Genomic DNA, 21,398 nt, shown 5'->3' on the forward strand with positions numbered 1-21,398 from the left:
CCAAGCCCCCCAAATCCTAAGTGTCTAATATGCAGCTAAGATTGAGGGATGGACGAGCAGGGGACAAGACAGGAGGACTGGAGCCCCATTGGAGGCATCCTCAACCCCCCGCCATGCCTCCCCGCAGGACAATCCCCAAAGTCCTATATATGTGTGACTGTGTGCGCTATAAGTAGGAGGAGTAGAGGGCCCGAATTTTGAATTATAAAGAGTTGAAATTGAAGATAAACTATGTTTCAAAATTTTATTTTAAATTTTTTCTTGTTTTCTCCTCTTTTAAACCGTTCAATTAAGTGTTTTTTTCATCATTTATTCTCTACAAAAAACCTTCCGTAAAAGGAAAAAAAATGTACGACGGAATGACAGACAGAAATACCCTTTTTTTTTTATATATATAAATGTATTTATTTAGCTATTCTTGTTTAAATCACACTTACGTGTAACTTACAAATGACAATATATTTATTTATTTAAGTGTGTATCAAACTGGTAGCCCTTCGCATTAATCAGTACCCAAGAAGTAGTTTTTGGTTTGAAAAAGGTTGGTGACCCCTGTACTAGGGCATCAAATCAGTGTCAGTTGAGTCGGTCCATAGGTTGCCTGTAGGGATTTTTAATGTCCAGCAGATGTCAGTATTTAGTGACACAGTATCGACACAGTATCAATACAGTTTTGCAATGTGTCGAAACGCTTCATGACGCCTCATCAACCCATCACTAGTAAATATAGTCCAGTGTTGCAAGATTGTTTTTTGTTCCAATCATAAATACTAACAATTCCAAATAAATGTGATGTCACCACAGATTTTAAATTATTTTGTGTGAATTAAACCTAATTATGTCAATTTATACTTGTTAGCGATTACACGTTATCCAATATATAAGTATGTGAAATAGAAGAGGGCATTAAGTATGCAGAACATAATTATAACCCCCACGTGTTAATCACGTTCATCCGAAAAACACAATTCTTAACCCAGTTTTAGTGTGAAGTTGACTGTTGGGTCGAGACTGACTCTTTTATTCTGAAGTTCATATTCCGGAAGTGTGACTGGCGGAGAGTCCGGTCCCTGGCGTTCTATTTCCGGTCCCGGAGGCGGCTAAGCTAGCTGAACAAGATGCCGTCGATCGAGTACGACGAGTGAGTATTTCCTTCAGTAAACCTGATATTACGATATTGGTGTTTGTGGACCCGATAACGCATTTTTGTTACCTCCCGCCAGCTCCAAGCCCAGCTGGGCCGACCAAGTGGAGGAGGAAGTAGATGAAGGTAAGCCTCTCTCCACGTTAGCATTGCCAGCTAGCATGTTAGCACTAGCCAGGTCGCTAGGACGTCCACGTGGGGAATTACACTGAAGTATTAGTATTTTTTAATAACGTTTGTCGGCGTCTTTACTCACTAGAATGACGCAATAAAATCAACCCTTGGGCAAAGTGTGCTGATATATGGTCTGAGACACTTAGCTTAGCTCAGTGGCCTTGTGGCTAGAGCAGTGTTTTACAACCACTGCCTAATGCTTCAACCAAAAATAAACAAAAGGTGAATGCCCCCAAAGAAAATGCTTTGAAGCTTAAGGAAGGCTATGCATGACGATACTGACACTGAACTTGCTACAAAGTAAACTAAAAAAAACAGAATGCTGGACGACAGCAAAGACTTACTGTGGAGCAAAGACGGCGTCCACATACCTGCCAACTACTCCGGTTTTCCCGTAATTAATACGGTTTTCATTAACCTATTCCGGGTTACGGTTGCAGTGATAAAAAATACGGTTTTTCATTAATTAAAAAAAAAGTTTTATTCACGAAATCACGTAACAACAATGACAATCGACACTGCTTCCCGTAACTTCCTATCGAGCCATTCCGAATGCCATGCGGGAGGCTATTTATAGCACTGCTGCCAAGCACGAGGCACCTGTTGCCATTGTTTCCAAACGAGCGAACGATCATGGAATCAGCCGGAGAAAAATCGCAAACGAGTCTTAAACCGAAAAGAAAACTGCAGTCATTCCGTGAAGAATATTCAAAAGCCTATCCGGGAATAATTATCCGTTCCAAAAAGGGTGAAAACTACGCGAATTGCACCTTGTGCAGACAAGATTTTTCGATCGGAGGCGGAGGAATTAGCGATGTAAAAGACCACGTTGGGACAAAAAAACACAAGTCTAATGCCGTTGCTAGCGATACAAGTGGAAAACTTTCAACGTTTTTCGGATTTTAGCCACAAAAAGGTAATGACACCAATGTTATCTATTGGAATTGTTTAGTACTGTTATACTGTTAAGTGTTTATACTATTTATGCTTTCAAGTCCAAGTTGAAGAAATCTTGTTAAATGTTGACAGCATAACTACCAAAATACAGAAGTATGTCCTAAATATTTTTACAGTGCTATTTCTGTTGAAAAGTTCAAATGATTACATTAGAGATGTGATGTGCCACTTTTCAAGTGTCTGATGGCTTAAATTAATTTTCATTAATTTTTCATATTTTGAATTCTTTTGAAAGGCTTACAAAAAAACTACATTTGAATTGTAATTCCATGCTATTGACAGGACTATTAATTTTAATGAAGTTAGCTTACCATGTTTACAGTATGATAATTGTGATAGAAATGTGAATTTTAGGCACAGAATATTTTTTACAATTGAACAAGGCAGTAGATTATACAAGCTTGGACAGAAAGTTAATAATGACACCAATTTTTTTTTTAAATGGAATTGTTTAGTACTGTTTTACCATTTGTTTACTGTAAAAAGTGTTTATACTGTTTATACTTTCAATTAACAAATTGAAGTCTTGTGAAAGGTTGACAGGATAACTGGCATTAACTGTCAAAATAATTTCAAACTATTGAAGTTAGCTTACAGAATAAACATGTCAATCAACCCATATGATTTTTGCTGTAATATTTTTGTTTTGAAAAGTCACTGTGACTGATAGAAAAGTGATGGTTTTAGCAACATTTTAACCTGTCTGAATGCTAATAATCATTTTGCGTCGGGGGGCGAAGCTTGAACCCCCCACCAGGACTTTGTCCTGGACCTACCGGGGCCTGCGGCCCCTGGACCCTGGCTACTAGGTTTTTCTGATTTCAAAAGTTGGCAGGTATGCGTCCACAATATACATCCGAACATGACAATCAACAATGTCCCCACAAAGAAGAATAAAAACAACTGAAATATTCTTGATTGCTAAAACAAAGTAGATGCGGGAAATATCGCTCAAAGGAAGACATGAAACTGCTACAGGAAAATACAAAAAACAGAAAAAGCCACCAAAATAGGAGCTCAAGATAAGAACTAAAACACTACACACAGGAAAACAGCAAAAAATAACTTGTAATAAGTCAGGGCGTGATGTGACAGGTGGTGACAGTACACCTACTTTGAGACAAGAGCTATATTGATGCATGCTTGGTTATGCTTTAAAGCAGTGTTTTTCAACCACTGTGCCGCGGCACAGTAGTGTGCCGTGGGAGATTATCTAATTTCACCTATTTGGGTTTAAAATACTTTAAGCAAACCAGTAATTAAGTCTGCAAATGATGTGTTGTTGTTGAGTGTCGGTGCTGTCTAGAGCTCGGCAGAGTAACCGTGTAATACTCTTCCATATCAGTAGGTGGCAGCTGGTAGCTACCGTATTTTCCGCACTATAAGGCGCACCTAAAAACCACAAATTTTCTCAAAAGCTGACAGTGCGCCTTATAACCCGGTGCGCTTTATATATGGATAAATATTAAGATTCATTTTCATAAAGTTTCGGTCTCGCAACTTCGGTAAACAGCCGCCATCTTTTTTCCCCGTAGAAGCGCGCGGTGCATGCTGGGATATGTGACGTTTCATTTCCATTTGTGTGTTTATGTAAAGACCCCAAAATGGCTCCTATTAAGTGTGTTGTCTGTCTAATTATAAATAATGCAGATGAGGAGTTCTCAACGTTTACTCACAGCGTGCTCATAACCACATTCTAACTCCCAGCATACAACAACGCTTCTCAGGGCTACCGCGCATGCTCGTCACTATCGTTGCATGCTGGGTAGTGTAGTTGTTATATTTGCTAGCTCATAACATCACATTAAGAGACACGCTTACGCGCTTAATTCAATACTCGCCGTCATTCCGGGTGGATTGACAAAAGACCTCCAGCCGCTAGATATTGGTGTCAACAGGGCATTCGAAGCTAGACTGCTAACTGCGTGGGAACAGTGGATGACAGAAGGCGAACACACGTGACGTTCACCAAGACAGGGAGGCAGGGAGACAGCGCCAGACGACATTTTGGATCCCACATTCGCCCAACTTTTCAATTCGGACAACGAAGGAGAATAATTCGAGGGATTTATGAATGAAGAATAACTTCAGAAAGTGAGCGTTATGTTTATTTTGTGTGTTGTGACATTAACGTTCGAGCAACATTATGTTGCTATTGCTCTGCACTATTTTGAATTTTACTATGTTTGTGATTGCACATTTGCGTACATTTTGGGAGTGAACAGAGTTGTTAGAACGCTGGTTTTTAATATATTATTAAAGTTTGACTGACCTATCTGACTGTTTTTTTTGACATTCCTTTAGCGCAGTTAGATGCGGCTTACAACACCGGGCGGCTTATAGGTGGACAAAGTTTTGAAATATGCCGTTCATTGAAGGCGCGGCTTTTAACCCAGGGCGCCTTATGGTGCGGAAAATACGGTAATTGCTTTGTAGATGTCGGAAACAGCGGTAGGCAGTGTGCATGTAAAAAGGTGTCTAATGCTTAAACCAAGAATAAACAAACGTTTTAACAAAGACGAGTGCCCCTAAGAAAAGGCAATGAAGGTTAAGGAAGGCTATGCGTAACGAAACTAAAACTGAACTGGCTACAAAGTAAACAAAAAAACAGAATGCTGGACGACAGCAAAGACTCACTGTGGAGCAAAGATGGCGTCCACAAAGTACATCCGAACATGACATGGCAACCAACAATGTCCCCACAAAGAAGGATAAAAACAACTGAAATATTCTTGAGTGCTAAAACAAAGTAGATGCGGGAAATATCGCTCAAAGGAAGACATGAAACTGCTACAGGAAAATACAAAAAAAGAGAAAAAGCCACCAAAATAGGAGCTCAAGATAAGAACTAAAACACTACACACAGGAAAACAGCAAAAAATAACTTGTAATAAGTCAGGGCGTGATGTGACAGGTGGTGACAGTACACCTACTTTGAGACAAGAGCTATATTGATGCATGCTTGGTTATGCTTTAAAGCAGTGTTTTTTTAACCACTGTGCCGCGGCATAGTAGTGTGCTGTGAGATACAGTCTGGTGTGCTGTGGGAGATTATCTAATTTCACCTATTTGGGTTTAAAATACTTTTAGCAAACCAGTAATTAAGTCTGCAAATGGTGTGTTGTTGAGTGTCGGTGCTGTCTAGAGCTCGGCAGAGTAACCGTGTAATACTCTTCCATATCAGTAGGTGGCAGCAGGTAGCTAATTGCTTTGTAGATGTCGGAAACAGCGTTAGGCAGTGTGCAGGTAAAAAGGTGTCTAATGCTTAAACCAAGAATAAACAAAAGTTTAACAAAGGCGAGTGCCCCTAAGAAAAGGCATTGAAGGTTAACGAAGGCTATGCGGAACGAAACTAAAACTGAACTGGCTACAAAGTAAACAAAAAAACAGAATGCTGGACGACAGCAAAGACTTACTGTGGAGCAAAGACGATATCCACAAAGTACATTCGAACATGACATGGCAACCAACAATGTCCCCACAAAGAAGGATAAAAACAACTGAAATATTCTTGAGTGCTAAAACAAAGTAGATGCGGGAAATATCGCTCAAAGGAAGACATGAAACTGCTACAGGAAAATACAAAGTCTGGCTTGTCAAAGTTGTTCCACCAGGTGGAGGTTCGACAGTAATCGTGTCCAAAACAGCTGACTGGTGGGAGTGGCGCAAATCCTATTTTGATGCGTCTTTTCTTGTCAACGTTGAGTGAAAATAGAAGCATATTTACGTTCAAACACACAGTAAATTCACTTATAGTGTGCTTTAAGTCAGTGTTGTTGAGCTTAGAAAAGGACGTCATCACGAAGTACAAGTCTCCGTTTGTGTCGTGTATACGCTGAGAATAGAGTTTTGGAACTCCACACCCGGCCAGCGTTTGCAAAAATATGCGTTTTTAAGGACAGAAGTATGCGTTTGGGTGTGGACAAGAGGCCTAAACGCAGAGATAGGTACAGTGTTTCCCACAGAGCAGGCATCTATTTGTGGTGGTGTGGTGGGGGGTGGCGGCGGCAGCGGCGATGACCAAGAAGAACGCGGAGTTGGAATATAATTACAACACTTTATGTACAAATTTATATACAGATTTGAACAATTAGTTATTCACTGAAATATATTTATTAATTGTGGTTCTTACAAAAAATATATCTTATAAAATATAAAAGCTAAAATGTCTCTTAAAGCTCTGCCCCTTTAATTAGTGAATACTAAATAATTTAACTTTAGCCTACAACTACAACCATATTATTTACCAGCAACATGAAGTGAAACAGAGGCACAGGTGTATGTTTTGTCGTGGTCCTCTCTATAAAGCACATAAGAATATAAATTAGGACCCTTTTCATGAGAAAAGTGCATTTCTGATCTGACCCTGCTTTATTTTTCAGTGTTTGCTGAGTCTCACCTGTTCCCTCCGCCCTAATTTTTCTACTTGCCCCAATATTTTTACTTGTCCTGCCTAGGTTTTTTTCTGGCTGTGTAGTGCTCATGGCTTATATCTTACTAAAATCCTTCCCGTTGACTATTTACAACACTACACAGTATTTATTATTATTATTATTATCTATAATTACATTTAAATGGCATTGCATACATGTAAAATTAAATGCTATTTCACATTATTTGACCAGTAGCAGTTACACCCATCTGAACAGGTCAGCCACCTGTTTAAAGCCCGATCACAGTTGAAATCTTGAAATGAAGGGCCTTTAATGGCCAAAACATTAACCTGGACAACATTTTAACCGCTGGTTGGCTCAGATTTTATTCTTTTCATTGCATTCACATGCTGCAGTGGACAGTGGACATTTTAGCTTGAGTATTAATGTAGTATCTGAAGCACCGTCTCCACGTGTGTTTATTGACAACAGGGTTATAACCTGGACACGTTAGCTCGTCGGTATGAAAACAGGTGATTGTTATTACGTGCGTCTGCCCCGGACACCGAGTCAAACAGCGGCGGTGTTAATGAAGCAGCGTCAGGCTGCTCACCGTCAGTGAAACGCTCGGTGAAATCGCGGATTAACGTTAAATATATGACGAGCGATGCAGCTATAACCTATCTACCATAACCTATATTACCCTCGTATTTTGATCCCGTCTGTCCGTCCGTCCTCGTCTTCGTCGTCTTCTTCTTCTTCTGGCCCACCAGGTGAATTAAGTGCTTTTGGCGGAGTTACAATGCATAGTAGGCTACCGCCACCTACTGCACCGGAGTTGTAACTACAAGGTACATTCACAGACAGAGTCCCATTGCTTTTATGAGCGGTCGAGCGAGTCAAAAGCCGAAAAATCCATTTGTGGCGGACGTAATTCTTTCGTGGCGAGCCGCCACAAATAAATGAATGTGTGGGAAACACTGAGGTATGCGTAAGTATCTGTGTTGGTGTGGACATGGCCTTATTGAGAACCTAGCACCGATCACTATGTTCATTCAGTTTGTTACTTTGCGTACATCAATAGTGTTCTGCTACTTTAACTCATGTTAAATGTTGTTGAAATGCTTTTTGACAGGAACACTTCCACCAATCAAGGAAGTTATCAAAGGAAACATTAAAACTATCACAGAGTATAAAATCGATGACGATGGGAAGAAGACGAAGGTAATTTGTGTACTTTGAAGTTCAATGAACGAATGGCGACGTGACTCCACTGCGTTTGTGGCTCTAGATTGTGCGGACATTCAAGATCGAGACCAGGAAAGCCTCCAAAGCAATTGCAAGGAGAAAGGTTTGCTTTTAGGCCGAATGTGTGAAAGCGTAGCGCTTGTCAAGTGTTAGTAAAACTCCCTCTCACTTCAGAACTGGAAGAAATTCGGCAACTCTGAGTTTGACGCGCCAGGTCCTAACGTGGCGACCACCACTGTCAGCGACGACGTCTATATGACGTTTATCTCCAGCAAGGAGGTGACGATGCACTTTGACCTGTTTGTAGCTTCCTTATGGAATCTGACTTCCGCTCCCTCTTCCTGCAGGATCTGAACGCTCAAGACCAGGATGACGACCCCATGAACAAACTGAAAGGACAGAAGATTGTGACGTGTCGTATCTGCAAAGGTGACCATTGGACCACCCGCTGCCCTTACAAGGACACGCTGGGCCCCATGCAGAAGGAGCTTGCCGAGCAGCTGGGCCTCACCACTGGCGACAAAGATAAACCGGCCGGCTCTGGTACGTCACATCATCAGGGCGCGCTCGCACTAGCACGCGTTGGCCCGTAACCGAATTCAGCACAGTTCAGTTGTTGCTGGATGGGACACTTTATTACTATTATTTCTATGTTTCATTTAAAGCTTTGTTGGTCCGATTCAATTCGGGAAGATGACCTGCAGGTGTGAAAGCACACTAACACCGGACTTGTTTTGTTCTTCTGTTGAATCAGCTGAACCAGAACCTGTGCAGCCTACACAGAGCAAGACTGGCAAGTATGTGCCCCCCAGTCTAAGGGATGGAGGCACGCGCAGAGGGGAGTCCATGCAGCCCAACCGTAGAGGTGAGTTTATTCTCCTGCCTGAACTACTTCAAAGATTAGGGCTGCGCGATTATGGCCAAAATAATAACAATCACCATTATTTGTATCAATATTGGAATCACAATTATTGACTCGTTCATTCTCCTGTTAGTAGTGCTGCACGATTATGGCCAAAATAATAATAATCACGATTATTTTTATTAGATGTCCGATAATGCTTTAAAATGTAATATCGGAAATTATCGGTATTGGTTTCAAAATTATCGGTATCTGCTTCAAAAAGTAAAATTTGGGAGAGCATGTCCCAAATTCCAAGCTGCTGTTTTGAGGCATGTTAAAAAAAATAATGCACTTTGTGACTTCAATAATAAATATGGCAGTGCCATGTTGGCATTTTTTTTCCATAACTTGAGTTGATTTATTTTTGGAAAACCTTGTTACATTGTTTAATGCATCCCGCGGGGCATCACAACAAAATTAGGCATAATAATGTGTTAATTCCACCACTGTATATATCGGTATCGGTTGATATCGGAATCGGTAATCAAGAGTTGGACAATATCGGATATCGGCAAAAAAGCCATTATCAGACATCTCTAATTTTTATCAATATTAAACTCACGATTATTGACTATTTCATTCTCCTGCCAGATGCTGCCTGAACTACCGTATTTTCCGCACTATAAGCCGCCCCGGGTTATTAGCCGCACCTTCAATGAATGGCATATTTCAAAACTTTGTTCACCTATAAGCCGCCCCGGGTTATAAGCCGCGCCTACGCTGCGCTAAAGGGAATGTCAAAAAAACAGTCAGATAGGTCAGTCAAACTTTAATAATATATTACAAACCAGCGTTCTAACAACTCTGTTCACCCCCAAAATGTAATGTGCAAATGTGCAATCACAAAAATAGTAACACTCAAATTAGTGCAGAGCAATAGCAACATCAATAACTCAACGTTGCTCGAACGTTAATGTCACACAACACACAAAATAAACATTTAAAGCTCACTTTCTGAAGTTATTCCTCATCCATAAATCCCTCGAATTCTTCTTCAGTGTCTGAATTAAAAAGTTGGGCGAAAACGGCATCCAAAATGGCCGGCTCCGTCTCGTCGAAGTCATCAGAGTCAATGTTGCTGTTGTTGTCCAGCAGTTCCGTGAATCCTGCCTTCCGGAAAGCTCGGACCACAGTTGAGACTGATATATCCGCCCAGGCATTTACAATCCACTGGCAGATGTTAGCGTATGTCGTCCGGCGCTGTCTCCCTGTCTTAGTGGCGCAGGTCATCTTGTTCCTTCCTCTACCTACTCACCATTGATTCATTTATGTTCAATTCTCTCGCTGCTGCTCTATTTCCGTGTTCTACTGCGTGACTTAATTGCCTTGAGTTTGAATTCAAGAGAAGCCATTTTGTGGTCTTTACAGATGTAAACACACAAATGAAATGAAACGTAATATCCGCGCGCTTCTTCTTCTACGGGGGCGGGTGCTTACCTTGGAGGTTGCTTACAGTAGAAGAAGAAGCGCTTCCTCTTCTATGGGGGCGGGTGCTTACCTTGGCGGTTGCTTACCGTAGAAGAAGAAGCGCTTCCTCTTCTACGAGGAAAAAAGATGGCGGCTGTTTACCGTAGTTGCGAGACCTAAACTTTATGAAAATGAATATTAATATTAATCCATATATAAGGCGCACCGGGTTATAAGCCGCACTGCCAGCTTTTGAGAAAATTTGTGGTTTTTAGGTGCGGCTTATAGTGCGGAAAATACGGTACTTTTTCAGGGAGGAGGAAGGTAGATGTGCATCAGGTTTAGTAGAGGAGACAGGTCAGGATCATTAGTGGAAGCAGAACATCTAACTGCAATCATTTGCTGACCAGCAATAGCTTTTATCTTTGTCTTCATTAGAAACTTCCCTCCTCCTTTCCCTGCTTACTACCTCGTCAGAAGCAACATGTACAGTACAGGCTCATAGTTTGGACACACATTCTCCTTCAATCTTTATTTTCATGACTATTTACATTGTAGATTGTCACATCAAAACTATGAATGAACACATGTGGAGTTATGGACTTAACAAAAAAAGGTGAAATAACTGAAAACATGTTTTATATTCTAGTTTCTTCAAAATAGCCACCCTTTGCTCTGATTACTGCTTTGCACACTCTTGGCATTCTCTCCATGAGCTTCAAGAGGGGCAAGAAAGCATTTAGGTTTTCAGCACCGAAGGCTTGGAATAACCTACAATCGAATCTTCAACTTCAAACCCTAGTTACATTAAATGAGTTTAAAGCTTCTGTGAAAGGATTGCAGTCTACCTTGTCTGTATGCACATGTGTTATGTGAGCAAGTTTTAATGTTGTAAATTTGATGTTTTATGTGTTGTTTACTGTTTTTAATGTAACCTTGCTGCTGCCCTCTTGGCCAGGTCTCCCTTGGAAAAGAGATCTTTGATCTCAATGGGATTTTACCTGGTTAAATAAAGGCTAAATAAATAAAAAAAGAGGTAGTCACCTACAATGGTTTTCACTTCACAGGTGTCCTAGTTTTGATGCCTTCAGTGACAATCTACAATGTAAATAGTCATGAAAATAAAAAAAAACTCATTGAAATGGAAGGTGTGTCCAAACCTTTGGCCTGTACTGTATGCGGGACCACCATTCAAAGTGTTTTTCATCAGTGCCAACTACCGAATTTTCGGACCATAAGTCGCAGTTTTTTTCAGTTTGGCCGGGGGTGCGACTTATACTCAGGAGCGACTTATGTGTGAAATGATTAACACATTAGCGTAAAATATCAAATAATATTATTGATCTCATTCACGTAAGAGACTAGACATATAAGATTTCATGGGATTTAGCGATTAGGAGTGACAGATTGTTTGGTAAACGTATAGCATGTTCTATATGTTATAGTTATTTGAATGACTCTTACCATAATATGTTACGTTAACATACCAGTTGGTTATTTATGCCTCATATAACGTACACTTATTCAGCCTGTTGTTCACTATTCTTGAGTTATTTTAAATTGCCTTTCAAATGTCTATTCTTGGTGTTGGCTTTTATCAAATACATTTCCCCAAAAATGCGACTTATACTCCAGTGCGACTTGTGTTTTTTTCCTTCTTTATTATGCATTTTCGGCCGGAGCGACTTACACTCTGAAAAATACGGTAGTGTTGTCCCGATACCAATATTTTGGCACTGGTACCAAAATTATTTAGATACTTTTCTAAATAAAGGGGAACACAAAATCTTAGGGTACATTAAACAAAAGTTTATTATTGCAAGATTGTCCTTAAATAAAATAGTGAACATACTAGACAACTTGTCTTTTAGTAGTAAGTAAACAAACAAAGGCTCCTAATTAGTCTGCTGACATATGCAGTAACATATTGTGTCATTTATACACCTATTATTTTGTACACATTATGAGGGACAAACTGTAGAAAATGGATTATTATTGTAGTTGTTCATTTACTGTTAATATCTGCTTATTTTCTCTTTTAACATGTTCTATCTACCGTATTTTCCGCACCATAAGCCGCCCTGGGTTATAAGCCGCGCCTTCAATGAACGGCATATTTCAAAACTTTGTCCACCTATAAGCTGCCCCGTGTTATAAGCTGCATCTAACTGCGCTAAAGGGAATGTCAAAAAAACAGTCAGATAGGTCAGTCAAACTTTAATAATATATTAAAAACCAGCGTTCTAACAACTCTGTTCACTCCCAAAATGTACGGTAATGTGCAAATGTGCAATCACAAACATAGTAAAATTCAAAATAGTGCAGAGCAATAACATCAATAACTTAATGTTGCTCGAACGTTAATGTCACAACACACAAAATAAACATAACGCTCACTTTCTGAAGTTATTCTTCATTCATAAATCCCTCGAATTCTTCTCCTTCGGTGTCCGAATTAAAAAGTTGGGCGAATACGGGATCCAAAATGGCCGGCTCCGTCTCGTCGAAGTCATTGCCTTCCGGAAAGCTCGGACCACAGTTGTGACCGAAATATCCGCCCAGGCATTTACGATCCACTGGCAGATGTTGGCGTATGTCGTCCGGCGCTGTCTCCCTGTCTTAGTGAAGGTGTGTTCGCCTTCGGTCATCCATTGTTCCCACGCCGTTCGCAGTCGTGCTTTAAATGCCTTGTTGACACCAATATCGAGCGGTTGGAGTTCTTTGGTTAATCCACCCGGAATGACGGCGAGTGTTGTATTTGTGTGCTTCACTTGTTTTTTGACACCATCTGTGATGTGGGCGCGCATGGAGTCGTATATCAACTTGGAACACACAAAGGAAATGAAACGTAATACCCGCGCGCTTCTTCTTCTACGGGGGCGGGTGGTTGCTTACCGTAGAAGAAGAAGCGCTTCCTCTTCTACGGGGGCGGGTGCTTACCTTGGCAATTGCTTACCATAGAAGAAGAAGCGCTTCCTCTTCTACGGGGAAAAAAGATGGCGGCTGTTTACCGTAGTTGCGAGACCGAAACTTTATGAAAATAAATATTTATATTAATCCATATATAAGGCGCACCGGGTTATAAGCCGCACTGTCAGCTTTTGTGAAAATTTGTGGTTTTTAGGTGCGGCTTATAGTGCGGAAAATACGGTAGATACTTTTCGGTACTTTTCTAAATAAAGGGGACCACAAAAAATGGCATTATTGGCTTTATTTTAACACAAAATCTTAGGGTACATTAAACAAAAGTTTATTATTGCAAGATTGTCCTTAAATAAAATAGTGAACATACTAGACAACTTGTCTTTTAGTAGTAAGTAAACAAACAAAGGCTCCTAATTAGTCTGCTTATTGTGTCATTTATCTACCTATTATTTTGTCAACATTATGAGGGACAAACTGTAGAAAATTTATTATTATTGTAGTTGTTCATTTACTGTTATCTGCTTATTTTCTCTTTTAACATGTACTATCTACACTTCTGTTAAAATGTAATAATCACTTATACTTCGCTTGTTTGATACTTTACATTAGTTTTGGGTGGCAGACCTGTACTTTTTAGAGGTGGTATAGTATCGAATATGATTCATTAGTATTGCAGTACTATAGTAATACTGGTATACCGTACATCTTTAGCGCCAAGGGAGTATGTGTACTTATTTCATTACAGCACATTAAAACACCATGGGCATGAATGTACACAACATTTAGCAGTAGAAATGTGGGTTTATTTACGATCAACTCCCAATCTTAAAGTTGTTGAAAAAGTTTTCTGCCTCCTGACCACCCCTAAAGATAACAACTGAGTGGTGCTATATCAATGAAAAGAAAACATGTGCCCCTCCTCCCCCAGCGGATGACAACGCCACCATCCGTGTGACCAACCTGTCCGAGGACACCCGCGAGACAGACCTGCAGGAGCTCTTCAGACCATTCGGCAACATCTCCAGAATCTACCTGGCCAAAGACAAGCTCACAGGACAGTCCAAGGTGCACTCTCACTTCCTGTCTGTGTTGCATCCATCCATCCATTTTCTACCTCACCACTGAACCACACACACACACGTGTCGCCTGCAGGGCTTCGCCTTCATCAGCTTCCAGCGTCGCGAGGACGCGGCCAGAGCCATCGTGGCCGTGTCAGGGTTCGGATACGACCATCTCATTCTCAGCGTGGAATGGGCCAAGTAAGTGCTTACTGCTCCGGTTTGAAATGTAGCAGACGATGACGACGTGCTCTCTTTGCAGACCTTCAAACAACTGAGGACCTCCTGCCATTCCACATCTTCTATGACTCTGGTCAAACATGCCCGCTTAATAAAGAGAAGCAATCACCTTTTTTCTTCTCAGTCCAATACTTACTGCAGAACTACTTTCTTCAACTCCACTGAATTAGACCTAGACTTCCTTTGTCATTGAAATTTGAACTTTACAGTACGGATAACAAAATTTGGTTGCATTAGGTTGTTGTAGTGCAGGATAAAAGCAATAAGGTGCAGAGTGTTTGCATTTACAAAAGAAGGTGCAGATATAAATAGATTTACTGTACAGATAAATATGTATGTTATATTGTCTTTATATTCCAGCGAGTTAATACGTATTTCATACCTGCCAACTACTCCGGTTTTCCCGTAATTAGTATGGTTTTCATCAACCTATTCCGGGTTACGGTTGCAGTGATAAAAAGTACGGTTTTTCATTCATTAAAAATATATATTTAAAAAAAAGTTTTATTCACGAAATCGCATAACAACAATGACAATCGACACTGCTTCCCGTAACTTCCTATCGAGCCATTCCGAATGCCATGCGCGAGGCTATTTATAGCACCGCTGCCAAGCACGAGGCACCAGTTGTATGGCGTCACATTAGTGCCAAAAATCCGAGCGCATAAAAACTGTTATCGCGCGCTGATTCTCCACTTCGTGCGCGCGCGCGACACCATTTTGCGCGCGCGTGGTGCCTTTCTGCGCACTCTCTGTGTACTCTTGGCATCTCTCCTCGCGCTGTCATGTTTCTTTTTGGCACTTTAGGGGCGGGTATGCTTAGACGGCCCCTTCTTTCTGATTGGTCAGGCGAAAAACGCTGAAAAATGCTCAGAGCCAATCAGAAGTATAGCAGGGCGGGTCATCGTCAATATGTATCAAGATTTACGGAGGAAGAAGTGGATAAAAAAATGTTGCGCGCTGATGAAGGTTATTTCATACCACATAAACACAATACAGGGTAATACAAAATGTGACCCAAATAAATAAGACAACAAACACCATAATCACATCTTTCAGCCAGAACTGGTCCACCAGCAATAACATCCAACCATAACATTATTTTATATTTTCACTTCTTCTTGAACATTTGTTTTCTAATTTATGGAATTTCTTTTGATTCAGCCATAAAATTAATGAAATAATCTTTGAATTTTGTTTTTAAAATGTTAAAAATTGCTTTTAATAATGTATTCTGAAACAGTTTAAAATAATCAGAGAACTGACTAACACTGACCCTACACAACTATGTGGCACAATTAAGTCTTTTTTTTTTTTTTAAAGCGAAAGAGGTAATTTCAACAGGTGCAGCATCCTATGTCATATCTACATGTAATAAGATTTGTAACAAGGCAAACCGTTTGTAAATTGGTCGAAAATCGAGCAAGTTATGGTAATTTAAGTAGTACATGTACCATTGACATCAATGTAATGATTGAGGCTAGATGTCCAAGGTAAGATGGTTACAACGTTGCTACGCTGGAGAATGATTGGTCATATGAAAAATGCTCACAGCCAATCAGAAAGGAGGGGCCGTCTAAGCATACCCGCCCCCAAAGTGCCAAAAAGAAACATGACAGCGCGAGGAGAGATGCCAGGAGTACACAGAGAGTGCGCAGAAAGGCGTCGCGCGCGCGCGCGCACGAAGTGGAGAATCAGCGCGCGATAACAGTTTTTATGCGCTCGGATTTTTGGCACTAATGTGACGCCATACAGTTGCCATTGTTTCCAAACGAGCGAACGATCATGGAATCAGCCGGAGAAAAATCGCAAACGAATCTTAAACCGAAAAGAAAACTGCAGTCATTCCGTGAAGAATATTCAAAATATTCTTCACGGAATATATATATATATACAATATATTATCCGTACCAAAAAGGGTGAAAACTACGCGAATTGCACCTTGTGCAGACAAGATTTTTCGATCGGACACGGAGGAATTAGCGATGTAAAAGACCACGTTGGGACAAAAAAACACAAGTCTAATGCCGTTGCTAGCGATACAAGTGGAAAACTTTCAACGTTTTTCGTCGCCCAAACAGTGATGGTTTTAGCAACATTTTAACCTGTCTGAATGCTAATAATCATTTTGGACCCTGGCTACTAGGTTTTTCTGATTTCAAAAGTTGGCAGGTATGGTATTTTGGGGGGAATTGAGATGCTTATTATGATGCGTTCAAGAGCCTTATGGCCTGAGGGAAGAAGCTGTTAAAGAACCTGGACGTTCTGCTACGGAACCTCTTTCCAGAGTCCAGCAGTGAAAACAGTCCTTAGTGGGGGTGGTATGTCAATCCTTTAAATCAGTGTTTTTCAACCACTGTGCCGCGGGAAATTATGCAACTTCACACCTAATTGGTCCAAAAAAATATTTGCAAATCAATAATAATCTGCAAATAATGTGCCGTTGTCTAGTGCCTGTGCTGTATGGAGCTCGGCAGGGTCCCCATGTCAGTCGGTGGCAGCAGGTAGTTCATTGCTTTGTAGAGGATGGTTTGTCGTGATCCCAATATGCAGAGCACAGCGGGAGACAGCATAATAATAATAGATTTTATTTGTAAAAAACACTTTACATTGAGCAAACAACCTCAAAGTGCTACAGTGTATTAAAAAAAATAAAGATAATAAAAATAAAAACTAGAACAGCCTAATAGCCAGAACTAGTATGCATATACCGGTATCTAAAAATATGCTTTTTGAAAATGGGTTTTTAAGCCTTTTTTAAAAGCATCCACAGTCTGTGGTGCCCTCAGGTGGTCAGGGAGAGCGTTCCACAGACTGGGAGCGGCGGAGCAGAAAGCCCTGTCTCCCATTGTTCATAGCTTTGTCATAACATACCTTTTTACCCGCATGCAGGTAAAAAGGTATGTTACGCTTAAACCAAAAATGAACAAAAGGCTAGGAAAAGGCACTGAAGCATAGGGATGGCTATGCAAAACCGAACTGGCTACAAAGTAAAAAAAAAAAAGAATGCTGGACGACGGCAAAGACTTACAGTGTGTGTGTCCTTACACGACATGACAATCAACAATGTCCCCACAAAAGGATAGCGTCCGCACAACTGAAATAGTCTTGTTTGCCAATACAAAGCAGGTGCGGGTAATAGCACTCAAAGGAAGGCGTGAAGCTGCTACAGGAAAGCACCAACAAAACAGGAAGAGCCACCAAAATAACAGCGCAAGACAGGAAGTAAAGCACTACACACAGGAAAAAACAAACTAAAAAAGACATGCTGGTGGCGTTTCATTTTTTAATGTTTCTGCTGGTGGTGTGCATCCATATTTTTTTTATTATTAAAATGTGCCTCGTCTCAAAAAAGGTTGAAAAACAACAGGAGAGCTCTGCTGTTTTTAATAATCTTCCAAAAAAAAAAAAAGGTCTTTAATGACTAGAGTGCTGTTTTGGTGGATTGAAGCTAAAACGACTCAGAGCTGCGGTTTAAGATTCTACTAAAAATGTCCTCTGACTGAAGGGTGAAGCTGTTTTTAGGAATGTAGAGCAGGTGCCACTGTAACCCTGAAGAATGCACCACTGACCAGGTAAGTCCAAAAGAGATGATACAGTTTTTATCTGCTCACAGGTGCCACCTGGTGGTGGTTTGCACACAATGCAACTAACCCTGCAGAACTCCTTAATGCTTCACTCATTTCGGCCACTTGTACCCGTGATCTTGTCCTTTCGGTCATAACCCAAAGCTCATGACCATAGGTGAGGATGGGAACGTAGATCGACCGCTAAATTGAGAGCTTCGCCTTCCGGCTCAGCTCCTTCTTCACCACAACGGATCGATACAGCGTCCGCATTACTGAAGACGCCGCACCGATCCACCTGTCGATCTCACCATCCACTTTTCCCTCACTCGTGAACAAGACTCCGAGGTACTTGAACTCCTCCACTTGGGGCAGGGTCTCCTCCCCAACCCGGGGATGGCACTCCACCCTTTTTCCGGGCAAGAACCGTACAAGTATAACCCATTTACCATTTTGGGGAAAACTAAGAACCACTTAAAAGCTTGACAGCTGCAGAACTTTGCACTGATAAAAGTGGAGCAAAATACAAAGTCACAAGAAACACTTGAATTCTTTCCAAAGGTTGCAGTGCAAATGAGGTCATGGTGGTCGACGGTTCAGTTCTGGACTTATTTGAAGTGCTCTTGAACCAAAATGAAAAAGCAGGGTTTTTTTTCCCCGCCTGCTGATTTGTCAGTTTCCAAATGTTCCTGTAACTTGTATATTCCTTCTTTGCCAACCATTTAACTAGGGATGTCCGATAGTATCGGACTGCCGATATCGGCCGATAAATACTTTAAAAATGTAATATCGGAAACGATCGGTGTTGGTTTAAAAATTATCGGTATCGGTTTCAAAAAGCAAAATTTGCCTTTGCATGCCGGACCAGTCACATAATATCTACGGCTTTTCACACACACACAAGTGAATGCATCCATACTTGGTCAACAGCCATACAGGTCACACAGAGTGGCCGTATAAACAAGTTTAACACTGTTACAAATATGCGCCACACTGTGAACCCACACCAAGCAAGAATGACAAACACATTTCGGGAGAACATCCGCACCGTAACACGACATAAACACAACAGAACAAATACCCGGAACCCCTTGCAGCACTAACTCTTCCGGGACGCTACAATATACACCCCCTGCTACTCCCTACCCCAAAACACCACCCCCGCCCACCTCAACCTCCTCATGCTCTCTCAGGGAGAGCATGTCCCAAATTCCAAGCTGCTGTTTTGAGGCATGTTAAAAAAAAATAATGCACTTTGTGACTTCAATAATAAATATGGCAGTGCCATGTTGGCATTTTTTTTTTCCATAACTTGAGTCGATTTATTTTGGAAAACCTTGTTACATTGTTAATGCATCCAGCGGGGCATCACAACAAAATTAGGTATAATAATGTGTTAATTCCACCACTGTATATATCGGTATCGGTCGATATCGGAATCGGTAATTAAGAGTTGGACAATATCGGCAAAAAGCCATTATCGGACATCTCTAATCTCAACCATGACTAGATATCCATGGTGGGCCGTGCGTTTCCCACCTAGGCCATACTTGCCAACCCTCCCGGATTTTCCGGGAGACTCCCGAAATTCAGCGCCTCTCCCGAAAACCTCCCGGGACAAATTTTCTCCCGAAATTCAGGCGGAGCTGGAGGCCACGCCCCCTCCAGCTCCATGCGGACCTGAGTGACGTGTTGACAGCCTGTTCTCACGTCCGCTTTCCCGCCATATAAACAGCTAATGATGGAGGGCGAGTTCTTGGTTTCTTATGTGTGTTTATTGTTAGGCAGTTTCATTAACGTCCTCCCAGCGCGGCAACAACACACAACAGCAGTCAAGTTTTCGTCCCCCGTAAAGCAGTTCGTCTGCCGTAAACAGCAATGTTGTGACACTTTTAAACAGGACAATACTGCCATCTACTGTACATGCATATGTGACCCACCCATAATGTGTCACATTTTTGTGTTGGTTTATTTATTTTATTTTGTGGTTTGAATTCGTTTTTGGAGCTGTCATTACACATTTATCAGTATTCACATTGGTCAGTAGGGGGCAGTAGGACGTTTCTTCCCAATTGAATGCTATCACCTGCAGACCGGAAGTGTCTTGTCATTCTGATGAGCGTGACCAGTCTGTGAACAATTGAAACGTCCTGTGTGCTTTTTCCTCCTGTATAACAGGTTAGTTTTGGTGAATCAACTCACTGAATAATATCCATGTGATCTTTATAAGTTTAAGTACACATTCTGATGGTGGAGCCTAACTCTAAAGTGTTTGTGAGTTGTAGTTTGTATTTGTGAATGAATCCAGTGCACAGCTGCAGTAATCAATACAAAAAGGCGACGTGAGTCCGCAATGTTTATATAGGAAGTTCTGATCCTAATTCAGACTCCCAAATTAGAGGTCCCGTTTTCTTATTGATTTTATAATGTATATTGGTATAATGTGTGTGTTCTGAAATAGTGACAGAGAATAGAACAAGGATGGACAATTCAACCCTTAACTCAACAATGAGTAGATGAGTGTTATGTGTGTGTGTAAATGTGTAAATAAATGAACACTGAAATTCAAGTATTTCTTTTATTTATTTATATATATATATATATATATACATATATATATATATATGTAATAAAAAAAATAAAAAATAAAAAATATATATATATATAGCTAGAATTCACTGAAAGTCAAGTATTTCTTATATATATATATATATATATATATATCTTAACCACGCCCCCGCCCCACCCACCGAAATCGGAGGTCTCAAGGTTGGCAAGTATGACCTAGGCACTTCAATGATCACGTGACCATGCTGGGGAAATACTATACAGGAACACATTTACACACTACTGGCGATTGAATCACAACAAAAGTGTACAAAAACCGGTTATTTTCTGGCGCGTTTAAAAATCAATAAACCCGTATCGGCAATTAAAACATGTCGTATGTGATACTGTTAAAACAAAAATAGCAAAAAAACAAAAAATATCTGAACTCACATTTCATCGACAGCTGGGCTATCTTCCGGTGTTGGCCGACATGGTCTCACAAAATGTAGTTTCTCTTTCAATATCCTTATTAAAAATGGTTTTGTGTCGTTTCGTCTAATCATAAAAGACGCAAACGAGGCGTGTAGGCCGGATTTATTCAAGTTTACTCCACAGGTGCTCATTAAAAAACTTCCCGCCGCCGGCACGTTTAAACGTGGCTACTGCGCATGCTCTTCACTACTGTGGCATGCTGGGTAATGGAGTTCTTATGTTACCAACTCGTGATCTGATTGGCTATCGCAACTGTCTATCACTTATGTTGATTCTGAAGGCAGATTTATACAGCATGGCAACATAAGCTAGCTGAATTCTGATTGGATAAAAAACTCTTAACTTATAAACAGCACTGG

At 40.8% G+C, this 21,398-nt stretch overlaps 2 protein-coding genes across 2 annotated transcripts in view; one reads left to right on the forward strand and one right to left on the reverse strand.

Annotated features, from left to right (window-relative positions):
* The window catches only part of angptl6 (angiopoietin-like 6), a 94,085-nt gene extending 72,956 nt beyond the window's left edge, over window positions 1-21,129 (reverse strand). The window contains exon 1 of the mRNA XM_061982069.1: window positions 20,998-21,129. The gene's annotated coding sequence lies outside the window, so the exon portion shown is untranslated. The remainder of the gene's footprint in view (window positions 1-20,997) is intronic.
* On the forward strand, window positions 1,022-14,544 carry eif3g (eukaryotic translation initiation factor 3, subunit G). The gene is made up of 10 exons (XM_061982071.1): window positions 1,022-1,141; window positions 1,224-1,270; window positions 7,784-7,872; window positions 7,940-7,999; window positions 8,071-8,175; window positions 8,244-8,439; window positions 8,651-8,761; window positions 14,061-14,197; window positions 14,286-14,392; window positions 14,454-14,544. Exons 1-10 carry the CDS (start codon window positions 1,119-1,121, stop codon window positions 14,467-14,469), a joined length of 891 nt encoding a protein of 296 aa, XP_061838055.1. The 5' UTR covers window positions 1,022-1,118; the 3' UTR covers window positions 14,470-14,544.
* Window positions 21,130-21,398: the final 269 nt, after the last annotated feature.

This window comes from Nerophis lumbriciformis, linkage group LG24 (assembly GCF_033978685.3).
Source record: "Nerophis lumbriciformis linkage group LG24, RoL_Nlum_v2.1, whole genome shotgun sequence".
In the NCBI taxonomy this organism is placed as follows: Eukaryota; Metazoa; Chordata; class Actinopteri; order Syngnathiformes; family Syngnathidae; genus Nerophis; species Nerophis lumbriciformis.

Bases quoted from the DNA above. Each gene is read 5' to 3' on its own strand.
- eif3g (XM_061982071.1), top strand. From the start codon at position 1,119: ATGCCGTCGATCGAGTACGACGA. The intron at 1,142-1,223 runs GTGAGTATTTCC...ACCTCCCGCCAG, and splicing joins CCGTCGATCGAGTACGACGA to CTCCAAGCCCAGCTGGGCCG. The intron at 1,271-7,783 runs GTAAGCCTCTCT...GCTTTTTGACAG, and splicing joins GGAGGAGGAAGTAGATGAAG to GAACACTTCCACCAATCAAG.